Below are 13,801 nucleotides of genomic sequence, written 5' to 3' on the forward strand. Positions count from 1 at the left end.
AGGAGGTGTCATGGTTGCGGTGATTCAAAATTGTTAAAAAAGCTGTTTTATTGTTTTATACTGTCACTGACTGCTGACTCATCACTCCTCCTAACTGGCTGGTAGAGGCCACAAGTTTCTGACTCAGCTATAAGCAGCAAGCCTCACGGTCTTCGTCAGGGCTTTATGTTTAATTGTCTAAGACTTTTTCTTCCATCATTTGCTTTCAGTATCTTTCCAGCTAACCCAACTAACCTACTGGTGAATTAGCGGAGGCGCTGCTCAGCTGGCGACTTGCACACTTGCTCTACAACACAACACAGATTGGGATCATACTGTGACTGGGTTTGAGTTTTTGAATGTGGGACGTAGATGTTATGTAGATGGGTTTGTCACATTAACAGTGTTTGTCTAAGGGGCATATGGTTTCTTGTGTATTGTGTTTTAGACGACTGTTGCAGGGCATCCTTGCAAATGTTATTTAATGTGTTTTTAAGTGTTAATTGTTCAGAGTTTGTGGATGCAAGATATATTTCCATACAAACGCACCTTTAAGTATTATCTTTTATCTCTTATCTTTCCTTACCTTTCGAGAACAAATTCAGCATTGTTTTTATTGGTTTTTTTTCCCTGTGTGTGAAAATGATTACTCCTAATCACCTCTGGATTACAGTTGGACGAGCGGCCGTATTTTAATTTCCACTGCAGATGTGTTCAAATCTCTTGGCTCTTTTGCAAGAAATACCTCGGATGGAGGATGGGCGAACACACCATGATTTATACTGAGACCTGCATTCTCCTGTTTCTCAAGAGGTTTAGTGCAACACACAAACACTTCCTACACCAAAGCACAACTTCACTTCATTCTGCCTGTTTTTCTCATTTTTCTTTCACCCTTGTGAATGCAGCCGCTCTCCAGAGGAGGGTGAGCCTTAGGCCAGCCATGACACTTATGGAAAAAATGTCAGGATAAATTCAACTGTTCATGTGTGGAAAATGTCTAGTTTTTGCACATAGCAGCAGACCTGTATGAACAGGTGGCCATGGCTTCTTGCGTTGGGAAGTTTGACAAATAACACAAGCACCAAAGAAAAATTATTTCTCCCCCAGTTTACCCTGAATACATATAAAATTAAAGATCTTAACACTTATGTGAAGTTTACATACCATCGCTGCTGTCCGGCTTGGAACCAATGCAGAGGCGGGGAAGTTTGCTCCAAGGGCTGCTATTGGCCCATTTTGTGCCTGTCCCAGCAGAGTGTGTATGTCACTGGGCAGACTGGCGGTGGAGCCCACTGCATGGTTCCTCAAAACAAGGATTGCATCATCCAGTCTGTCCAGACGATCCTCCATTCGAGACTGGGAGGACCGGAGGGATTGAAGAGTGAAGGGTTAGGGAGAGGGAGAAGAGAGGAAAAGAAGGACAGAGCAGCTTAGTATAAGCACATTAGGACAAAAATTGAAAACACTGATTGTATGGCGTGGACTTAAAAAGAAAAAAAACAAACATCTGAAACACGAGATAAAGAAGGCAATTCAAATGCAATATCAACTGAGCCGTTTCAGCTTGAGTTGTAAAAGTCAACAAATTAATTTATTTCTGTGAAACCCAATAATGGACAGATGCACATCAGGAGTGCTGCAGCGATTAATTCAGAATTTAACATTTAAGTATAACTTCAACAGATTACCGCAAGCTGGAACAGCTAAAATATAACATGACAATATGGCAACAAAGGCAATAAAAATGAAACTGCATTTCACTGGTGCGTGGACTGCAAGTCAAAAAGAAAATGGGGAATGCAAAGACGTATGGGACACATAATGAGTAAAGACTCTGTCTGAAGAGTACCTCGCAGACATCCTTTAAGAAAGACATGGCATCCTGGAGATGCTCATGTAACTGCTGATGAACTCTGTTTTTCTGGCAAAGTCAAATAAGAATAAGACAGGATTATGTAAAAAAGATCAGTATCTATAAATACTAGAAACACACTGTGGATAAAGATTGTTTTTGTAAAGACACACAGACAAGACGGGCAGGATTTGGAGGGAAGCACACAGATGCTGACCATTCATTTTGTAAGGATGTTTGCACATTTAATAACCCCTGCAAAAGTATTGGTCTTTTCTTCATTTCTTTGGGTTTGCAGGAGGTGTTTCAAAAAGTTAATATCCTCCACATTAAATTAAATACAATGCACTAAAGTTTCTTTTCAGGGTCAGCTCCCAAGTTTTGAGTTTTTTTCTCTCCTGAAATAAATTATTGGTAAAAGTTGCCTTCTCCATAGTCCAGTATCCCCCTTCGAGCGACACAAATTATAATGCATAATATTAGTTTGCATTGTTATGTTCATCATATCCAGCTGTGCCTTTTACTAACCTCAAGTGATATTAAGCACTGGGACACTCTACAGGAATGTTTCTTATCAAAGGCGACTACAAAAGAAATTAATACAGATGAGTTTCATCCTAAACAAACATATTCAGTTACAAGATTAGTCATTTTGACTGTAATCTAATCCTCAACTTGCATGCTTAGACAGTTGTTCATCACTGTTTCTTAGAAATGATGGGGCTTTCCAAAATTTCCAAGTAGTTTTTGACTCACTCACTCACCAGGGAACTGTCATCCATGCTTTTATCTCAATATACTCTTGAACAAATCCTGAGATTATGTCATTACTTCCTCTTGCTGCCTGCCAGCGGAATATTTTATTCATTAAAAACAGTAATCAAATCTTTTTAAGTAACCACTTATGAGGCTAAATGGCTCTGGAGTCACTGGGCATAAAGACTAAGTATTCCTGAAGATATACTATGTAGGATTTTTTCTAAAAACAATGTATACACTAATACAGAATGACTCCTTCTCAATCATCACCTGTGACCAACTAGAAGTGTGTGCTGGTGTATTTATCCGCAGAGACTCTCCCTGTATTTTCTCATTTTCTTCTCATTTTGCTGTGGTCAGGATATTCCTGGGCACTGTGTGCAAGTGAGGTCGCAGCTTATACAAAGGTAGCGACCAGGTGCCAGACAGTCAGCAGCAAACATTCGAAAAGAAGCTGCTAAAAAAGGGGGACACAGTGCCAAAAAAGAGCAAATATAGCTGGCAAAGTGACATACAGTTGGCTTTTACTTTCACTTTCGCTGGCAATACTATTAACAAATAGCAGCCGACAATTCCTGTTTAGTATACCCTTAAGGCTCAATGTTTTCCATTTTTACAGCTTAGATGTGAAAAAATATGCAGTAATAACTATATTTTCTTACAGATTTAATGGCCACACACATCCAAAGTTTTTTCCACCTGCAAGATTGTCACTGAAGTTGAGGGAAGGATGAATAAATTGGACCTTCTTGCAACACCCATATAGCTCAGTCTATGCGTCATAGTTAAGTAAAATTATAAACTGAAAAATACTCTTTTCATCCACAGGTTCTATGTTACTTTTTAAGCCAATTTAATCTTTAATTTCCCAAAAGAAATAATAAAGAAATTATTTTTTTAAATGTCTTTTTTTTTCAATTGTCTAGACAAAAAATGTAGTGTCAGTGAAAGTTTGCATCACGGACCCTACGGTTTTCAAACACCTAGTCAGAAATATGTTTTTCCTTAACTCTACTAAAAAAAATCAGTCTACTTATGTTTGCCACTGTCAAAAGCTACCAACACTTACTTGACTACAGGTCTGCCCTCCCCTCTACGAGACAAAGATAACATTCAAACTATAAGATTCAACATAAAACATATAAAAACATAAAAGCCACCTACTGCAGTGCTGCCTTTATGTCAAACAGGATGTGAATTACATTTTGTTTCCACATTAATTTTATCAGCAGCTAATTTTCAGGGGATCTGATTTCATTCACTGCCATTGTTAGCTCCACTTGTGTACTCTCATTTATCTTTAGCGTCCATGAAGAGACAAAACAATGCTGCAGGCCGAGCGGGCAGAGACATCTATAAGGTGATGTTCAATATCCTCTTCACGTGCATTTGGCTATATGAATGGCACAATGTCATAAGGTTGCAACTGCAATGAGTGTGGCTTTTTAAAATCGTGTTTGAGTTTGAGCAATTTTACTTTTATTTTTTTATTATGAGAAATTTTTGAGTCACCATGAAACGCAAGGTAAAGCATCATTGGCTTCTGTATTGTGACTTAGTGAAAACTGCTCTAATGTTTTGTTTCAATAGGAAATGATAATCAAATCGAATCATATCCTTCGCATTTGATCGGACAGCTAGTGCTACAGTGGACAGTTGGCTCCACACACCCTCACCACTATATCGAAAGAAGGATAAGGGAGAGATAAATGAATTAGACCTCCGCCATATTATTTTGAAAATAAAAGCAAAGTTTGTCCACTGATATCTAAACACACATCTCTCTCTATTGCTCTTCATAATGTTCTGTTAGCTACTACAACCCAAAAATGGTGCAGTTTTGTATTATGTGGATAAATTTGTGGATAAATCATTTAAACAGACAATAATGTCAATAAGAAAATCGTTTTGAAATAACATTCTTTGAGTCTTGCTTTGATATAGACTGTTCTGTATTACTTGTCTTTATTCCTACATTTGTAAGTATCATGAAAATCTGTCTGTACTTGTGCTGTAGTAGGCGCTCTATAATTCAATACCTCGACCTATAATAAACCTCCCAGAAGAAAAAATGTTAATACTTGACATTTGCATCAGGTTAGAGCGCTGGATGAAAGGTGATCTGTGGCTCTGGCCGCATGGCAGCGAAGGAATCCTGGAGAAGTCGTTCAGCAGACAGCTGCCACCCCCACACCAGCCCCCCCAACGAAACCCATCCCCCAACTGTCATCCCCGTCCTGGCCCACAGAGTGGAGGACAGATGGCAAGCCCCAAGGGACAGGTATTGTTCAGTTTGGTTATCCCTCTACCCCCACCTTCCTCTGCAAAACATTTGTCAGACAGGAATCTCCCTGTAATGCTAGCTCCTTCACGGGTAACTTATCCAAAGCGAGCATCCATCACGGGAGGCGGAGGCAGACAGGGAGCTTACCAGTGAGTGAAGGGAGTTCTCATAGTTTGGAGAGGAGGGGGTCTGTCCACCAGCACGGGGCCACTGGTTGGTACCTGATGAAGAAAGGAAGAGATGTAGCGAAGGTCAATCCTCTAATTCAGTTTGGTATCAACATGGCTGATAGCTGTATCCTGCTCCACTGTGTCCTCCAACACAAAAGCCAACTGACACACACAATAACACGCAGTCATAACACATTGACATCCTGATTTTCTGGTTTGTTGTTGTTCCATGTGGGACATTTTTATCTTTTAGGGCTCAGTTGCATCACTTCCTGATGGCTGGACTGCATCCTGACACAAAAGCCAGCGGAGGGTTCGTCTAATACCCACTTCCAGCCCGAAATGTATGCTGAATATGCACATTAATGAACAAAGCTAAGAGAAGCTTGAGGAGAAAAATATGAGAGATTTGATTTTAACACTAGTTTTCCTTCACACTTCCTCTTTCCTGGAAACTTTTGAGTCTCTAGAAACACATCAGAGTGATAAAAAAAATGCAGCCTGGTTTATTAGTGTTTCAGCTCATGGCCTTCATCAGAGTTTTGGATGAAAGAAATATGCCAAGCATATGGGTTCAGTCAGTTCATACTCTTTCATTACAGCGTTATCTTTCTCTGAAGTTTTCTGTCAGTCTGTTTGACAGGTGAGGTAGTGGCAGCACTAGCACTGGACCTGACACAGAATTAATGTATGTCAGTCGTATCAGATTTGGCAGTTCAAAGCAAATATTTGGCTATTCATAACTCTTTTTCACAGACCCCTTAGAGTTTGAACCAGGTTCAGCAACTATGCTAATGACTAGGAGTCAGGGGGAAAAAAATCAATCAATCAGTAAAACATCACATATTTTTGCGTGGCAATATTGTATTGATAAATGGATGCCGACTATTTTATTAATATTAGAAATGCAAATTAAACATTTGGTAGCCTACTAGAATACAGAGTATCAATCGCTTTCTTAGTCTACTAGATACAATTTGCTGCAATAAATAATGACTGAAGTGAGATGAGCACAGAAGAAAACTACCTTATTAGATAAAACAGATGCTGATTAAGTTTTTCTTAAAAGGTAAAAAATGTTATTAATTGCATTATAATACAATATATGTTATCGGAGTACTCGCAACACATTTAAAATCTCAATAATACTGCATTGTAGCTTAGGTATTGTGATAATACTGCATTGTGTGACCTCTAATGATTCCCACCACTACTAATGCCCTATCGAAAACATGCATAAAAACATTTTTTGCCAACACTATATATCAAACAAAAGCCAGAGACTGTATTGTATTGTAAATTCAACACTTCTAAAGCAGAAGGCAGAAGGTAATATTATCTTGGACACTGACTGTGTAAAGCCTCTGTTTTCAGGCAGCTGTCTCCGTCTCATTCAGACTCACCCTGGTTTTGGGTCTGCAGCTTCCTGTACCAGAGAGCAGCATGAGAAAGAGGAGCCCTCACTCTGCAGCTAAATCTGAGGACCAAAACGTCCCTAGAAGACAAAATCGACTCCTTGACTAGAAGGAATCTCAGTCGACTGAGGGATCTCAAACTGATGACTTGAATCTTGGACTTTCAGGGGGCAGCCCTAGTGGCAGTGCAGGCAGTTTGTCTTCATGTCTTTCATGGAATACACATCTGGAAACATGTGAACTCCATTGTTTTATTTATACTCATACAGTGCGTCCCAAATCTACTGCTGCACTTTTCTTCTTTTCATTCCAAATGAAAAATCATGCAATTTAATCATGTAATCTTACTATGGGGAAACTTAAGATACTCTGTCCTAGAGATTACAATTTACCTTTGGCTGGAAGAAGTTCACAGTGGATGTTGTACTTCTATTTGAGCCAAAAAGTAAATCTACAGGCCAGCACAGGAAAGCAAATCAAGCTGGTTCGATCTGGTGTAAATTAGTGCAAAGGAAAAGGAATCCACATCTGCTCATCACATTTCCAGCACAAAATTTCTTTCTTTCTCTTTTCCTAAAACACAATTATCCAAATAACCTGCCTGCCATGTGCAACAGGAGGCTAAGTATTATACAATCAAATAACCTTAATGGACTTTGACAATAATGAACCTTTCCAGGTTATTCACAGGATAGGATATCTGTGGGCCTCTCCAGCTCAGTGCTTTCAGTGCTCTACTGGTGTCTATCATAGTGGAAGGATGCCAAATCCAGCCTACGTCCTGGTACATCCCACTGCAGCACACTCTACAGATGGAGACTTTATTTTGGTTTCCTATCCTTTAAAGTGACTATAAAAAAACATTCTTCTAATAAAATAGAGGCAATGACACATGCAGACCAAGATGCAGGAAAGCATTTATAGTAGAGGGGCCTAGAGGATACGGACTAGGGTCAAATTTTATTTTATTTTTTCATTCATAGAGCTATTAATAAGCTAAAGAGTGGACTCCTGAGTGTAATGTCGGAGTGGACTGTCACAATATTTTGCCAGACACACCAAAGTGACATCAAAGAACTAGTGGCGACTGTTGAGAGACCGACTGTTGCTTTGCCTAACGTTCCTGTGTCTCGGCCAGAAAGTTGCACCAGAACACATCGCAAAGTCTACAGCCAATTGCCAGCTAGCACATCTGTCCTGCGCCTGCGTGAGAAGAAATAACTCATTATACCAGCAGGTCGCAGTAGTTTGCGTTTGTCATTATAAAAGAAAAAGCAGAAGACTGACAAGGCAGATTAAAGATCGCTGTTAGCCAGTAAGCACATTAAAAACACAACCTGATATTGAAAAAACAAAGCATATTTAATGTGCCGAAACAAACATAAACAATTACAAACCTTTGCTGCTAATGAGCTCGGTGGCTAAAATAAAAATCTTACCTAAAATGACATTTGTTACGATCTAATTCCCTGACTTTGGTCATTCGTTTGCTTCTGTTTCTCCTCTGCCAATCAAAGTGATTTCACTCACAGATGGGCTCCACTCTCACTAACGCTTACTCAACATGCTAAATTTTCTGAAAAAAAAAAAAAAAAGCTGACTATTGCCAACATTGTGGGATACACGTGAAAAACTAGGGCAACAGACGCTAACCAATCACCCAACATCGGTGATGACCGATGGCTGTTCATCAGCTTGGTCGGTCTGGGCCCTTATTGTTAACTGTTAATCACAGCCTATGTGTTCAGACACATAATAAACCACTGAACTTAACACAGTGGTTTTCAAAAGCATAACACTAACAGAGAAAGAGAGTAAACCCCTAATGTAAACTTTTGACAAACACAAGAAAAATCGCACGTCCCTGAAGCTCAGAAAGCTGATTTTCCATTAATTCATTCCAATGAAATGTCACTAACCTTCAGTACTGGAGTTTTTTATGTTCTTTTACTCTCACAGCCTTGGATAAATCAGACTTTAATTAACAGACTATTAAAAGTGACTTTGGAGGAGGAAATGAAAAAGCCTCTGCTCTGCCTCAGCCTTCTCCCAGGTGAGTGAGACAGGAACTCCACATGAGTCTCTGCTGGCTGGCGGCTGTGAAAAATTAGCCCGGGGCTCTGGTTCCCACGTGCGCTGGAGAGGGCTAATTGAACAAACCAGTCTTGAGTAATGTGCTGTATATCGGTGTAATCGTAATGATGAATGGATTTTCAACAGCGAGCCAAATTTTGTGCCAATTTCAAAGTATCGCTCTTTCTCTAATCCCAGAAGCGTAATAAGGGTGAATAATTAGTGAAATGATATCCATTTCCTAAAATCCCACATGTACTCATTTTACTGCATGTTTTTACTTGTTACATATACATAAAAACCATTAATAAAAACACACTGAACTTTTTTAATCATAAAACCTTAACACCCTGATAGAAATATTCTGTAACATCACATAATGTTACGGATGGGCAATATATCAATGTTATATTGACATTGTGATATGAGACTAGCTTTCATCTTACATTTTAGAGATCATAATATCATACATTTAGTCATTTCCTGGTTTGAAAGGTTCCTAAATAATAGAAATGTATTTTTCTGAACTTAACAGATCACATCTGTTCAGGTAAAATTGAAACTATATGGGGAAGACTATTATATCTCTTGTTTTTTTCCTTTATTTTTCATTCAGAATATCATTCAACTGACATTTGTGTATTTATTACATGAAAATAAAGCAATGAAATGGGCTGCTTCAAAATACAGTACAGCTGTTTTATTTCGGGGGCATTACGTGACCAACTGACATGGCATTATTAATCCGCCTGACGGGGGTGGCTTCAACCACAGGTGCTTTTTGCTGCTGCATCTCTTTGGCTCATGAGACTAGAGAGGAACTCTTTATGCCTTTATAATTTCAATGTGCACAAAGTCCTGGCCTCAAGTGGTTAGCTAAAGATAGTTGGGTAACTGCGAGACAAAGGATCATGGGATAATCATGGGAAAAAAAATATAATTTCTGTAAATTTAAAATTGTTTTTCCATACATTGTTATGCCTGAAAAGACCCAAAATGAACACTGTAAGAAGACTTCTTGATTACTATATGCTTATTATTATATTACATGCAAGGTTATCCATGGAAGATTACACAAGTAATTTCATTACATGCAACAAAGGTCCATGACTTTCCAGAACATTCAATGATTTTTACTAATTTCATGACTTTTCAGGCCTATAAAATGTGACAGTGAAATTCCATGACTTTTCCAGGTTTTTCATGACCTTGTAAAGCCTGCTACAGACAATATCTTTGCATATCAATATTGAGGTATTTGATCAAAAAATATAAAATTGTTTGATTTTCTCTATATTGCCTAGCTCTACATGTTATCATGACATAACAGCATCTTTTAAATTTCTGAACATTTTACATGACAAACTGGACTATGAACTCTATTGTGATGTGATGTAGCCAGGTGTGGCATTCTGTACTGTAAATAGGTCAAGAGGGGGGATCTCCCCAAGTGAGGCCGTCATCGACCTCATCATCAGCTGAGTCACAGCAGCACTCCTTTACCCACTGGCAGATAAACAAGGCCTTTTGCAGCCTGGTGTGTGTGTGTGTGTGTGTGTGTGTGTGTGTGTGTGTGTGTGTGTGTGTGTGTATGTGTGTGTGTGTGTGTGTGTGTGTGTGTGTGTGTGTGTGTGTGTGTGTGTGTGTGTGTGTGTGTGTGTGTGTGTGTGTGTGTTGGGGGGAACAGCTGTCCATGGGGCAGGGCAACAGCTGAGGATAAGGGGGGCATACGTAGAGACAGCTGTCGCCACTCCATTACCGCACATGACACAACTGCCCGCTGAAAAAACACACCGGGCTTTCCCTTACTGTTTCCCCTCATTCACTTCCCATTACTCTCTGGCCTCTGTCAACACGTCTGACAATCCATATTCTTCTTATGCACGTCTCTTTTCACTGTAAAAACCCAGTGTATTACAAACAGGAACCTCCTTGTACGAGGCTAGAAGACGGGCTGTGGACTGTTTTTTTTTAAACTACTTTCCTGTTTTTGTTCCCTGTGTTTGTTCCAAAGTATAAATGCAATTCAGAGGGAGGCTTGTTTAGCCATCCTAAAAAACCAAGCTAACACAAAAACACAAACTGCCGAGCACTGTTGAAAAACAGGATTACGCAACAATAAATCTACTCCCAAAAATTGTGTCTTATTACAAAGTAGGGCAAGTGCCATGAGCCGCTATTATAAGCCATAAAAACTTGGATAACAGTTCTGCAAAAAATATGAAAGGCTTTTCAAAAATGTATTTCAACACCCACTTCAAACATTTTCATTACAAGATTTTCAAATCTTTAAGCACCCTAAAAGCCAGAGCCCTCAGTCTTTTTCATTTACAGCCGTTCCAGGGCTTGTTATTAAAGCTTCATTTCCATTACTTAAAAATAAAGTCCTTGTCTAAGTCAAAACTCAAATGTTATTCCAAAAACACTTGTGAGCTAGATCTAAATTTATGAACATGAACAAAGACCCTCCTAAAAAGCTGTGAGCCAAAACCAGTCTGTGAAGTCATCAGGAGTCTATGTGGAGCAGCTCTCTCCGCCATGAAAATAAAGCCAGTGTTGTGAACACTGAACCAGCAAGTGAAGTCAGGTACCGTTTTAAGGTTTAGGTGTAACTAACAACACTGGTTTCTTGCTTGAAGTAAAAGTCATGTCACTTTGTGTGCTCACAGACTGCAGAGAGACACCAGCATGTTTACATTGTATATTCTTATACTGATGTTCATTAACATGCTCCGTCCCTAAATAAATAAAATGCACACAAAGCAGCTAAGAGCTAAATCACATGGTGCAAAGCATCTCCTCTCTTCACTTAAGAATAATGTTTGTTGTACATGGTCCCCCAAAAAGAGATGTAATACAATTTAAAATGTGAGGCTTTTTTGCAGCTGTCAAGCTAAACTTAGCTTTCTTTTACAATAGATTAATGTAAAAATGGCATTAACTGCCCTGGCACAGATAAATCATAGAGAATGAGTAGAGCTCCTTCACAACTAAAAGGTGTATTAAATTAGGTTTTAGGGAAACTTCACATTTCACTCTGCTCAGGCTTTAATTAATCCACCTAATACACTACATAGTTAAAGCAATTAAATGAATAGAAAGCCATTTTCATGAAAGCCTCTTAGCTATTCCAGGTTGAGGCAGAATTAAACACAACCTGATGTGTGTCTGTCACAGGCTCTTTAAAAAAAAGTCTTTCTAAAGCAGTTTCAGTGATGTACATGTTCTTTTAAGATATAGTGTAGGTGCATAGAAGGTGTGTGTGAGATTAAAATCAAACATTGGCGCTCTACCTGGCCTTCCAGACGGGGTGCCGGCAGCAGTCACCACGGTACCTGCTGAGGCAGCACCTGCTGTGGCTGTCAGAGGTGAAGGAGAACCCACAGGTGTCGACGGGTTGGATGGGAAACTACTGCTAGTGTGGTCAGGTGAATAAATCTGTGGGAGCAGAGAAGAAACAAGATAAGTAAGAGTCATCTTTAATGCAGCATCAGCAGCCCGAAATGAAATACATATGTATATACATCACTTGTCGCTGTTTTTCCATTTCTTTAACAGCTGTTACCATCGTCAAGCCAAAAATGTATCATCAATTATGGAAATTTTACTGCCAGAGGTGTAATAAAAATTCTAAATGCATACATGTGAGTCGTTAACAGTCATCTGTGCTCAGAGCACGGCCTTAACAAAATGGACCATAAACAATATTCACTTTGATGTCTTTCACCTGGGTCTTACTCCTGCACTCTTCTGTAAAACCACTAACACCCACTGACATCTGAATTTTGTATTTAATGGGAAAGGTTACAATCAGCATTCACTCCCAGGTCAAACGACTGCAGCAGTCGCTGCAGCTTCGATTGGCTCAGATCAGCAGTAATGGAAATATGACACCCAGGTGGACACTCAAATTTTAGCCCCTTTTCCCACTCGATACAATGATGCATCCCATCTCCATCCAAGCAGCACTCTGACATCATTCAATATTTACTCTGCACCAAGTTTGAGAGAGAGAAAGACTGAATACGTAACAGATATATACAAAAGAAGTAACTACTGTAACATTTTCACTGGTCTCCATTCTGCTTTCTACTTTTTACTAACTGTGTTTTCTTGCTGGTTCATGACAATGAGCCTGACACTCCAGAAAAAAAGAGAGCATACGCTTTCACTGCAGAGTTACTACCAATGGGAAAGTAGTTTATCACCTGTTTATGAGCATGTTTTCCCTCATTTAAAAAACTCACACACACATTTGGTGAAAAATGGATATAAATGAGTGGTGGAGGGTGAAGATCAACACAATACTGTCTACCTGAATAGCAAATTTAATTATTTTAATTAAAGAGAAACTGAGCAGATTTTCAACCAGGTCTGTGTCATAGCAGTATGTGCAAATGACTGATGTTTGACCTGCGATAAAACAGAGCTGGTTAGATATCGGTCAAGTTTCCCTTTAACATTGCTAAATGAGGGCATTTTCATCCGAACTTTAAAAACTGGACTTCCTTTTCTTATATGTCATGCATCTTACATGGGCAGATCTTGACGTGCAAATATGAAAATGTAACAGGTTGAAGTAAGGTCACACTCCTGCAATTAATAGGTTGGTGCTGAACTGGCTTCCATTAAAATGCAACAATAATAAAAAGTGAGAGTTTTCTGTTTTTGAAATGAGTCATATCCTAATAGTAACTTATAAAACTTGCAGTTTTACAGCAGGGAAATTTGGGGCTTTTTTTCACTTGTGTAATGTCATTCTGGTTATTATTCCTCTGTGCCTTCAAAAAGTGCAGACGCCCAACCTGGAAACCCTGTTAAGCCAACAACAGTAAATCTCACAGGGCTGCATTTCAGCCTGCACCAGATATTGTGTTGTGAACCATTTATCAAAATCTAGTAGGATTCAAAATCTGTTTATTTTTGCACATTTCGAAACTCTATCAGGAGGACAACTAGGGCAAATACTTTGTTTGGTGCCACAAGTTAAGTTTGCGTTACTTCAGGTTTATTTCTACACCAACAGGCAATTCACAGTTACTGCATTGTGTCAGTGCATCCTCTGCTAGGTTACACCGAGGTCACTGAGTTTTAGGATGATGTCAATCACTGGGGAACGAGGAGATTACGTCTTCAGAACTTCCACTGGGATTTCATTTGTTTAAACAAATGCTGGATTAAAGCACAAACACATCCCTGATTTTTTTTCTCCTGTAATAAGAGGATATTGTGCCATAATGGAACATGTCTCTGAGAACTGCGGGTA

General features: G+C 39.2%; 1 protein-coding gene across 2 annotated transcripts in view; it reads right to left on the reverse strand.

The window, feature by feature from the left end:
- Positions 1-13,801, reverse strand: part of tcf12 (transcription factor 12) — a 102,279-nt gene that overhangs the window by 8,282 nt on the left and 80,196 nt on the right. For both annotated transcript variants that reach the window (XM_042493816.1, XM_042493745.1), the window contains exons 13-15: positions 11,829-11,973; positions 5,025-5,098; positions 1,147-1,338 (exon numbers count right to left, since the gene is read on the reverse strand). In XM_042493816.1, the coding sequence (XP_042349750.1) occupies positions 1,147-1,338; positions 5,025-5,098; positions 11,829-11,973 (411 nt within the window). The remainder of the gene's footprint in view (positions 1-1,146; positions 1,339-5,024; positions 5,099-11,828; positions 11,974-13,801) is intronic.

This window comes from Plectropomus leopardus, chromosome 1 (genome assembly GCF_008729295.1).
Source record: "Plectropomus leopardus isolate mb chromosome 1, YSFRI_Pleo_2.0, whole genome shotgun sequence".
Classification (NCBI taxonomy): Eukaryota; Metazoa; Chordata; class Actinopteri; order Perciformes; family Serranidae; genus Plectropomus; species Plectropomus leopardus.